This window comes from Otolemur garnettii, unplaced genomic scaffold (assembly GCF_000181295.1).
Source record: "Otolemur garnettii isolate 467f Iridium unplaced genomic scaffold, OtoGar3 scaffold00007, whole genome shotgun sequence".
Lineage (NCBI taxonomy): Eukaryota > Metazoa > Chordata > Mammalia > Primates > Galagidae > Otolemur > Otolemur garnettii.
Window position 1 is genome coordinate 40,871,346 of NW_003852402.1, and position 11,987 is coordinate 40,883,332.

At 37.1% G+C, this 11,987-nt stretch overlaps 1 protein-coding gene across 2 annotated transcripts in view; it reads right to left on the reverse strand.

Moving 5' to 3' along the window:
- The window catches only part of ZDHHC17 (zinc finger DHHC-type containing 17), an 84,272-nt gene that overhangs the window by 43,792 nt on the left and 28,493 nt on the right, over window positions 1-11,987 (reverse strand). For both annotated transcript variants that reach the window (XM_003783399.3, XM_023509287.1), the window contains exon 3: window positions 7,482-7,604. In XM_003783399.3, coding sequence (XP_003783447.1) covers window positions 7,482-7,604 — 123 coding nt within the window. The remainder of the gene's footprint in view (window positions 1-7,481; window positions 7,605-11,987) is intronic.

Below are 11,987 nucleotides of genomic sequence, written 5' to 3' on the forward strand. Positions count from 1 at the left end.
TACTAAAAGAACATTCTGTAGCATTCATTAAATCTTAAAATGTGACTGCTCAAGTTCTTGACAGGATAACGGTTGTATGTAACCCAAACTCTTCTTCATTTTCATCTCCCTAAACTTCACTGCGTGATGGTGATCTCTGACTTCAGTCTCAGTCCCACATGGATTTTAACACTTAACCATTCAGTCTTGACCAAAATGTAATTTAAGAAGAGGGTACAAGGTGAACAGGAACTCCTTTACTCAGGTTAGCTGGCAGACAGACACTGAGCTCCTCCCCACAGAAAGATTAGAGGATTCTTTTTAAGAGAAACTGAACAGCCCCAGAGAAAAACCTCCAGAAGTTGATACCTGAGAAGTTTCTGTTGTAAAACTCTTTAAGTCCCGTAACTTCCAATCGACTTTGCTATATTTCTGTCCTAAACACAAATGGTTAAATACAAGCAGGCAATTGAGGAAAGACAGAAATATAGAAGAAGACCAAAATAAACAGACTAAATGTAGAAAAAAAAACTTTTTAAAAAAAGTCCAGGGCCAGGCAGCACTCTGGGAGGCCAAGGTGGGTGGATCGCCTTCAGTTCATGAGTTCAAGACCAGCCTGAGCAAGAGCAAGGCCTCATGTCTAAAAATTGAAGCTATGATGCTATGGCACTCTACCAAGGGTGACAAAGCAAGACTCTGTCTCAAAAAACAAACAAAAAAACCCAAAAACTGTTTACTATACTCCGGGTATTATTTTGCATACTGATATTATTGCTTTCTACAGTTACACTTTTAACATATCAGCAGAAATAAAAGAATTTAAAACATTTATGTAAATATGGAAATAGTACTATCCATGTATAATGCACATCCTTGTTTTTCCCTAGAAAATTTGGGCCAAAAAGTACATATTATACATGGCAAAATACAACATTTGTTAAATTGGTTCTTAAAGAGTTATGCAATGAAGGGCCCAACTCCAATTCTATCATGCAAAATTGCTCAAAGCAACTTACTAAAATATTTCCAGAATATCATACTAATAAGACAACAAACATTTTACTATTCCTGGATTGGTTCTTTAGGTATCTGGTAGACATTATAAATAATGTTGAAAATTTTTTTTGAGAATAGTTAGGTTAGAACCCAAAGACAAGCAGCTCTAAGAACAAGTTTGACAAGAAATAATATTTCTTAAAAAATCTCAACTGGGATTTCTATAAACCAGTTTCATTCCCTTCTCTATAGTCAACTGTTTCTGAGTTATTTTAACTTACAGCAAAATTTAAATTATTACTAAGATGATATCAATGAGTGATTTTCAAACTACTTCTCAAGTTCATTTTTCCCCATAAAGTTATAGAAACATTTTTTTCCTGAGCTCTGAAAAAAGAATAAGTTCTATTACCTTTCATTGTAAAGGTCAGAAAGAGAAATACTCAATTTTCATAACATGTTTTTTTGTAGCTATAAGATCCGAGCTCAAATAACACACTACTGAGATCACAGAACTCTTATTTATAAACTCAAGCCTCCATACAACACTATAAGAAGGTTTATCAAAGAATCTTCTAGCAGGTACTAATGATGCTAGGTTTTGAGAAGGGGTTATCATGGAACAAAACTTATCCATAAGTATTTGATAGATAAAAACCAAACAGCTAAAACCCAAACATTTCTGGAGAGGATACTGATGAAAAGACAGCCAGAGTATGTTACAAAACCCTAGAAAGGCTAAGGAATTCAAGGCATCTGTTACCTCCAAAGAAAGTAGTAAGTGGCTGGGCTATCAACAAAAACACTAGTTGAAAGTCAGTACAAATATGTTGCTGAATAATTGTGTTTTCTAACATACATTTCTGCTGAAAGTAAGTATTAATTAGCATCACAAATAGGCATTTTAGTGACATGAAAGCGATCAAGCAGCTGATAATACTAAAAGAACATTCTGTAGCATTCATTAAATCTTAAAATGTGACTGCTCAAGTTCTTGACAGGATAACGGTTGTATGTAACCCAAACTCTTCTTCATTTTCATCTCCCTAAACTTCACTGCGTGATGGTGATCTCTGACTTCAGTCTCAGTCCCACATGGATTTTAACACTTAACCATTCAGTCTTGACCAAAATGTAATTTAAGAAGAGGGTACAAGGTGAACAGGAACTCCTTTACTCAGGTTAGCTGGCAGACAGACACTGAGCTCCTCCCCACAGAAAGATTAGAGGATTCTTTTTAAGAGAAACTGAACAGCCCCAGAGAAAAACCTCCAGAAGTTGATACCTGAGAAGTTTCTGTTGTAAAACTCTTTAAGTCCCGTAACTTCCAATCGACTTTGCTATATTTCTGTCCTAAACACAAATGGTTAAATACAAGCAGGCAATTGAGGAAAGACAGAAATATAGAAGAAGACCAAAATAAACAGACTAAATGTAGAAAAAAAAACTTTTTAAAAAAAGTCCAGGGCCAGGCAGCACTCTGGGAGGCCAAGGTGGGTGGATCGCCTTCAGTTCATGAGTTCAAGACCAGCCTGAGCAAGAGCAAGGCCTCATGTCTAAAAATAGCGGGCGTTGTGGTAGGTGCCTGTATTCCCAGCTACTTGGGATGCTGAGGGAGGAGAATCACTTGAGCCCATGAGTCTGCCTTAAAAAAAAAAAAATCCAAAATTGGCTAGGGAAGATGGCTCACACCTATAAGCCCAGCACTTTCGAAGGCCAAGATAGGCAGATTGCTTGAACTCAGGAGTTCAAGACCAGCCTGAGCAAGAGAGAGACATGTCTCTACTAAAAATAGAAAAACCAGCTGGTGTTGTGACTGGTGCCTGTAGTCCCAGCTACTCAGGAAGCTGAGGCAAGAGAATCAGTTGAGCCTAGGAGTTTGAGATTGCTGTGAGCTGTGACTCCACAGCACTCTACTGACAGCAATAAAGTGAGACTTTGACTCAAAGAAAATAAAATATAAATTTAAAAAATTCAAAATTATAATATCCTCCATGAAATAAAAGACAATATACAATGGCTATATTGGGGTATAAAAGATAGTTAGAGAAAAGCTAAGAAAATGAGATAATCTCTCTCACTGGTTCCACTATCTGACAAGTTAAGAGTTCCTGAAAGAAAGAAAAAAAAAAAGAGTTCCTGAAAGAAAAAACACAGAAAATGAAGACAAGGCACTACTGTGGGCACAGTATAAAAATATGCTTCCCAGAACTACTATAAAAAGGCAAGTTTTCCAATTAAAAGTGGCCACTGAATGCCCATGAACTGGATTTATTTACACACACACACACACACAATCAATCAATCCACAGTAATGTAAACTTTTACAAAGTTAGGAATTAAAAAAAAGATATTAAATGTTAAGAAGAAACAGCAGCAACACATATGTGTTCTCGAAAAATTATAGGTTCAGGCTGGGCATGGAGGCTCATGCCTATAATCCTAGCACTCTGGGAGACCAAGGAGGGTGGAGTGCCTGAGCTCACAGGTTTAAGATCAGCCTGAGCTAGAGTGAGACCTCATCTCTAAAAACAACAGCCAGGCATTGTGGCAGGTGCTTGCAGTCCCAACTACTCAGGAAGCTGAGGCAAGACAATCGCTTGAGCCCAAGAGTTTGAAGTTGCTGTGAGCTAGGATGTCAAAGCACTCTACAGAGGGCAACAAAATAAAACTCTGTCCTAAAAAAAAAGATAAGAAAGAAAAGTATAGCCTTCATATTTTCAAATTAAGCCTCATGTTCTTTAATAAAGCCTTGCATTAGAATCAAGCTGAAAACAGACATAAGTATTATTAACTGTTGTTGACAAAGAATCTTAAGGTAATAGGAAACTACTGAGGACAGGGGCCTGAGTGAATCACTTCTACTTATTATGTTAGGGTAAAAACAGAGAAATAATTGAAAGATTACCACTTGAAAACACTAAGAATATAGGCTTAATCCCAGCTAGCATGAAGATGTTCTCCCCAAATTATACATCCTTTGTATTTTATCATTTATCATCACAAAAGTGAACCAACTTCTTTGTTTATAGTAGTTCTTTTAGTACATCCTGATACAATGTCACTGTTAAGAGAAACATTTCTCCATTACCATTTTACCACAGTAAGTTGCTAAACTCTGTACTGTAAAGAATTAAGTTCACCCATCTGAAGATGCACTGTACACAGGACACTGTGATTTTAACCCTCTCTGTAACTTGCTGGCTTATTCTCACTGGGCTATAAGTGGTTTACAGATATTTTTAAGGCAGACAGTTTCAAGCTGTTTTATGTTTTTCACTTCAAATTATTTTTTTTAAAACAAAACAAATATAAGTTTTTTGACCAACAGAATGAGAACACACATCTCAACACCTGAAGCAGAAAGTAATACATAAATGCTTCAGAATTCTGAGGAAACTATTTTTAATCTCAAATTCTATGTTCAAAAACCAATAAGGTGTAAGAGCAGAAGAGATATTAACTTCAAAACTTTTCTCTCGAAAATAGTGTCTCAGAAACCTGAGTGTACTCAACAAAAGCAGAGAGCAAACCCAAAAAGACAAAAACCTGCAACCTAAGGAAACAGAGACCACCCGGGACAAAGGAGAGACTGAAGGTCCTGGGGACAAGGCAGCCCTTAAGAGCAAACACAAGACGCACAGAAATCCAGGAAGCATTTCATTCCCTTCCTCCAACAAAAAAGAACTGATAAATTATCTGATCCCTTTGCATACAGAGGGGTGTTATAGTTCTAAGAATATGAGAAGAATTAGTGACAATATGTAGAAAATTGAACAACTTTTAAAAAGTAATTGTTACTTCAGACAAAATCAAAAGTTCTACAGAAAAGAACAGATAAATTACAGAACTCTTTTGGGCTTAGTGCATTTATATTAACATACAAATAATTTCAGTATGGTAAAGTGATTCAACTGAAACTATACTAGTGGATGGAAGAAAAAGTGTTAGTGGTGAGGCAGGCTAGGACTTCTAGTTATCCGAAAATATAAAGACAAATAAATGTTCAAAACTGATAAATCAAGACACAACAGCGTCAAACTTGGCAGTATTTATTATAATACCTTTCTTATTCCTAAGAATTCGGCAGATATTAATGAACATATATGCAAAATGATATATGAACAATATTAATTACAGCACTGTAATAGCAAAAACACCAGAATCAATCTAATGTCCATCAGTAAGGAAACCATTCAATAAATTCAGGTACCTCCATATAACTAAATATTATATGGATATTTTTAGAAAATGACTTAGCTCTATTTGTACTGATATGAAAAATCTTGAAGATACATAAATGAAATGAAAAAGAAGTATCTGCTATCATTTGTGTAAAGAAAAGTAGCAATATAAATATATAAGTATAAATAGTAAAGGAAACAGCTGAGTACTGAAAATAGTTCTGAGGTACAGGACCAAGGGATAAGGAACAATTAATAATTCCCATTGTAAGCCTTTAAGCATTTCTTAATTTTTCAAATTGTTTATTATTTTGATTAAAATAATATTAACTAAAAAAATAAGGAATTTGGACCAACCCTTCTATTAAAGAAAACTAAAAAGCTCAATAAAATACAAAAACTATTTTATAAAAAGCAAAGCCTTCAGAACATTTACCTGACCAAGATTCAGGAGATGCTTAAAACTTAAAGAAATTAGAAAAATGCTCAAGATACAATATGCCGTACAGACAATGTGCTGGTGCAGGAGAGTTGGCCAGGAAGAAAGCTCAGCAGACAAAAGTAAAATAAGGGCTGGGACCCCCAAGGCTGCACCGTCAGCCTAAGTAAGAACCAAAGTAAACTTGGCTCTAGCACGGTCTTCCATCACCTGCGTGATCCGAAAAACCGAAAGCCTAGAAATTAAATTAAATTGGGCCTGGAAAAAACAAATGGAAATCTTTGCAACTTAGGTCTTAAATTACTCAACAAATGTTTTTCAGATACAATGTCTAATACATATTAAAAGACAATCAGGCACATGAAGGAATAACATAAATGGACTGGAAGAGACTTCAGATGCCACATTCTCAGGCACAGATTATAAAATAACTATTCACTACATTTAGACAAGATTGAAATTTTCAGCAACTAACAATTTAAGTAACAGATTTGAAAAAAGGTATTCTAAAGCTGAAAATAATTTTTTTAAATTAAAAACAAACTGAATGAATTTAATAACATATTATACATACACAAAAAGTAAATGAACTAGAAGATAGCAGAAGAAATTCCCAAATGAAACAGAGACAAGGGTATGAGACCTAGCGCATATACAATGAAAAGGTCTGACATTTAACTGGTGTTCCAGAAGCAGAGCAAAAGAGAAGGGGACAGAAGCAATATCTGAAGGAAATAATGGTTGCGATTTTTCCAGAACCAATGAAAACATCAATCCATAGAATCAAGAATTCCTTGCAATCTCATTCAGGATAAATACAAGTAAATCCACACCTAGATCTATCATTGTAAAACTGCAGAAACAGAAAAATCTTAAAGGCAGTCAGGTAAAGCAAAAATGAAACAAAGAAAAACAGCAAACCTAGATTTATTTCAATGCCATGTGAAAATCTCCTTCACAAAGATGAAATAAAAACTTTTTCTGCCAAAAACACAATTAAGTATCAGGAAACCCACACTGAAGGCAGAGACAAGGTTAAGAATATATAAAGAAAAAGAAGAAACAAGAGAGTGGAAGTACACTTCCTGTGAGAAAGTGATCCACATAACTCAATGCTTTAGCTGTTACCGGCTTCATCGTGCTGAGGCCTCCATGGGCTAATCTGTGGCTGGCACTAATACACCGTCTGCTTCTGGACTCTGTTGCACACGCCTACACCTGCAAGCTGCTCACTGTAAATGTCCAAAATGTCAGAAACTACTAAATAACTTACTAAGATCTCGGACGAGCATACACTCACGCTCACATGAAAGAGCGCCTTACGAAGAAAGATTTCTTATCATCCTGACTCCTGATTAACAAACTGTTATTGACACTAAACAAACAGATTAATGATAAAGGACAAAATCATTTTAGGCTAGCATGTAAAGTATTTACCACTTATGCTGGTGTGGTAATTACCTATTATCATTTCAACTCTTCTCTTTCCTTTTGCTTTTTTTCCCCATAGAATCCATATTTAGAATCTCGACACCCAGTCAGACTGCATTTAAGCCCTGCCTCCGACCTTTCTTAGCTGTGTGTCACTGGGTAGCACACATAAACCTCTTTCAGCTTAAGTTTCCTCCATAGAAGGATGGTAGTAATTGTTATATGTCACATAGGGTTATTTTAAGAAGAATAAAGGAAACATACATGAAAAAGCAGTTAGTACAGTAAATTATCAAAAGCAATGTTTTCAGGAAAAAGATACACAGGATCTACATTTTAAGAGCCACCAATTATAGAAATTATTAGTTTTAATAACAATTCTTTCCAATATTTTTATAATAATAAAACCAACCACTAAACTACTAACTGATTAAAAATGTGGAAACACATACTTGACTAAATCTATTCTGTTATTGATGGCAGCCCAATGAAGGAGGGTCACGTTTTCTTTGTCTGGTTGCCGAACATCATATCCCGCTTCCACCAACTCTCGGCAGCGTTCATATACTCCATATCTTGAAAAGAAAAAATATATGGAACTGTTAACTACTATCATTGAACATTTTCAGCTGAACATAACATTTTCAGAACAAAACAATGCTTCATTATAGTAAATGGAAATTAAAACATACTTCTCAACATAAAATATTACTTTTAAATACCAACATTCCAGAAGCTTTTACTAATCCATTTTACAGTTCTAAAATTTCTCATTTGTAACAATAGAAGTCTCAGAAGGTAATCCAAGCCTCAGGATTCTCTTATTTGCAAATTTAGCTTCGATATTCCTGAAGTTAAGGGTGTGAGGGGGTGGGGAAGAGTCTTATGAGTCAGTTCTAGCTGATGAGACATACATCTCCTGGGAGAATTCTAGAAAAGATATTTGTATCTGATAAAAGAGACAGGCCTAAGCAAGGAATCTGGTCTGACCCTTCCTTCCGCCATTACTGTGTGGAATCAAGGACTTCTTTTAACTTTCTAACTATGGAAATTTGCAAGCATAAACAAACAGAGACTAGTACAATAAACCATCAAGATTCCATCATCAAGTCACAACCACCATCAACTTTATCCTAACCAAAATATCAGGTCCTTGGAAATATATGACACAAAGGAATAAAGGGAAATGAGCTTTAAATGAGCTTTAAAAATAATTTCTTAATCAGAATAGGGAAGACACGCCACATGGTGAGGTTAGATAAGAGGATACTTGTAATAAAAGAATATTTAAAGCACAGTGGCTCATGCCTCTAATCCCAGCACTCTAGAAGGCTGAGATGAGTAGATCATCTGAGCTCATGAGTTCGAGACCAGTCTGAGCAAGAGCAAGAGTAAGAACCTGTCTCTACTAAAAATAGAAAAACAAGCCGGGCATTGTGGTAGACATCTATACTCCCAGTACTCAGGAGGCTGAGGCAGGAGGTTCACTTGAGCCCAAGAGTTTGAGGTTGCTGTGAGCTCACCACAGCACTCTACCCAGAGGAGTGAGATTCTGTTCTAAAAAAAAAAGCATCCACTTATATGTATAAGTTATCTAATAGAGAAATTAGAGAAATTAGCTTTACTAACATTTAATACAGCCTTGCTGGCTCTATTTTGGAAGTGTGTATATACAAACACATATATACAAGGTCATCAAAGTAAAGGAAGAGCATAAGTTTCGTAATTCTCAAGACAATGGTACCTTCCATTATTTGTTCTCTTTCAAAAATTTGTTTACACATGTCCAGTTAGGTGAACTGGTCATACCACCTTAAAGAGCAGTAACTACCTCATACTTTGGATAAGACGGTAAGTGATCATGAAAATCTGTGTAACCAAAGAATCACTGGTTATGTTTTTTCCCACAGGTAAAAGTGAATGTTGAAGTATTTCTGGAACACAGGAGAAAACACACACATGAATCTGTTTCACCACAGACACAGACTGCACTGGCAGCAACCAAAAGGCAGTCGCACTGGCGAATCTGTGATGTAATTGTTCTGCAACTCTCAAGTCTACTGAAGGCCTGCACCAGCCACTAAAGGCTTAGATGGTAAACTGCAGTTAATTTCACCTCTGAGCACAGTGTCAACTACCAAACCTCCAACCCCAGCCCCCAGGCAGGCATGTGTTCCTGGAGTAACCAGTACGCAGCCTGCCAGAACCAGAGTGGGCAAAAAAGAACCTTACCTCCCAACTATCCCCATCTGATTGCTCTGATTGCCCACGGCTGCTTCTGATGACAAAGGTACAAAGAGGGTGGTGGCTATCGAGTAACTTAAAGGGCCAACAGCCACCTTTATTTCTCCCCTTCATTTCTCTCTTTTTCTACTTTTAGATGCCAGACAAGACTCAATAAATGGAACAGAAAAGAATATGCAGAAATGGAACACATATGTGGCAGCTTCAAGCATAAAAGAGACATATAGTAAGTTCACAGAGAAAGAATGAACGACACAGTAAATGGTGGCTGGGATATGACTGGTTATCTACGGCGAAGAAATGAAACTAGAAGCGTTTCTAGTTTGGCATACAAGTCTGGCATACAAGAAAATTCCTAAATTAAGATTACAAATAAGCACACAAACGTAAAACGATAAAATCTTGAAACTCACAGAAGAAATACAGATGCTTCCATTTTAGGACATTATTTTAAGCTATGGCACATACACTGAAGTATTAAAAACATGTAGAATCTTCAACAATGATAAAATAAATAATCCACATAATCACCAGTCAAGTAATAAAACAGTCTAAGCACTCCAAAAATGCCACCTCCCTGTCCTTCCATATGATTATCTTTATGATCTTGGGTAGGGAAGGAATTCTTAAAGAAGCACCGGCTCAGCACCTGTGGCACAGGGGTTGTAGCACCTGCCACATACACCGAGGGTTGAGGGTTCAATCCCAGCCCAGGCCAGTCAGACAACAATGACAACTGAAACAAAGAACAGCCAGGCATTGTGGCAAGCACCTGTAGTCCCAGCTACTTGGGAGGATGAAGTAAGAGAATCGCTTAAGCCCAAGTGTTAGAGGTTGCTGTGAGCTGTGATACCACAGCACTCTACCAATGGCGACATAGTGAGACTCTGTCTCAAAAAAAAAAAAAAAAAAAAGAGAGAGAGAAAGCAATCTGCAAAAGGATGTGTATAGAATACAATTTATATAAATTGTAAGCATACATTATAGTGGCATATTTTGTTTACAGAAATGTATGTGAATGAGAGTGAGTCACAGAGACTTCCAGAGAGGTTTCTCTGGGGGGTAAAGGTAAGAACACACTAGCAAGCAACCTGGAGCACCTACAGCAAAATGCTAGCACCTGCATGATGTGACAGTTATGCTTCAAACTTAAGTAAATGACTTAAAAACAGAAATTCCTGGCAGTATACATAAATACTTTTCAACAATATGATAGTTTGAATGGTATGTAAGGAATAAACAAGACTGGCTGGGTTTTTTCCCTTAAGATGTTAGTACAGGAATATATTTATTTTCTGATGAGAAATGATACATTGTGGTGGGGGTAGTGACATTAATGACAAAGGAGAGAAAGGAGATATTGAAAGGAGGAAGGTCTCAAATGAAGACATTGGGCTCTGAGGAAAAGAAAAAAGGGGTGATGGGCTGGCGGTATAGCTCTGGGAGGCTGAGGCAGGAAGACTGCTTGAAGCCAGGAGTTCAAGATCATCCTTAGCAAGACCAAGACCCGCCTCCCTACAAAAAAAGAAAAAAATAGCTGGGCTCAGGGGCAGATGCCAGTAGTACCCACTTCTTGGGAAACTGAGCCAAAAGAATCCCTTGAGCCTAGGAGTCTGAAGTTGCAGTGACCTGTGATGATGCCACTGCACTCTACTGAGAGTAACAGAGCAAAGATCCTGTCTCCAAAGAGAGAGAGAGAGAGAAAGAGAGAGATGGAGAGCTGTGCAGAATTGGTGGTATGAAGAACATGAAGTACTTGTCCAAGTAAGTAAAAATAAAATACTGGAGGAAAAACCAGCTAAGCTTTCAAGAAACAAAATCAAAACACAGTCAAACAAAAAGAACCACTCATTAAAGTCCCATAAAATCTAATACAATAGAACCTCTGTAAGTTGACGAGCCAAGGGATGGGATGGTTAACAAACTGGTCAACACATGGAGGCAGTCAACATATAGAACTAGAGCAACTGCTCCGAAACGTACACATGGGGCACATCTAGTCTATTAAAATTAGGTCAACTTAATTGAGGTGGTCAAGGTAGGGAGATGGTCAACTACGGAGTTTCTACTGTATGTGTTTATGATGCTTAGTTTCAGAAATGTTAGTAAAAAATACAAAGTTGCTTAATGTCTAAATATCCAGTTCTGTAATTATTAACAACTTAATAGTATCCTGCTACCCATTATATTACAAAGGAAATGACTAAAAGAAAAAAAGCTTTTAATTTTTGGTAATTTACGTCACTAGTAAAGCACAGCTGTAAACTTTCACCATTAGCATTCCTTAAACTGAACGTAGAGCAGAGTAAATTGTTTATAAACCCAGTTGGCACAAGTGTACTTTGATCTTTGAGTATATGTAGCATTCAAGAATGAAATGCTTTTCATCAGTGGGCTCTTTGTCCCTGCACAAAAGCAAAGAAGAAAGGGGCAAAAATTACCTGAATGAACATTTTCCAGACTCTGGAAATCAGTTACCAAAGGGTTTCAGCCATGCAGGGAACATCTAGTCAAGAAAAACACTAAAGAGGAGCTGGGCGCAGTGGCTCACATCATCCCAGCACTCTGGGAGCTCCTACTCTGCTGGAGCTCAGGAGTTCAAGGCCAGCCTGAGCAAGAGCAAGACCCCATTTCTACTAAAAATAGTAAAACAAGTTGGGTGTTGTGGTGGGCAACAGTAGTCCCAACTACTTGGGAGGCTGAAGCAGGAGGAT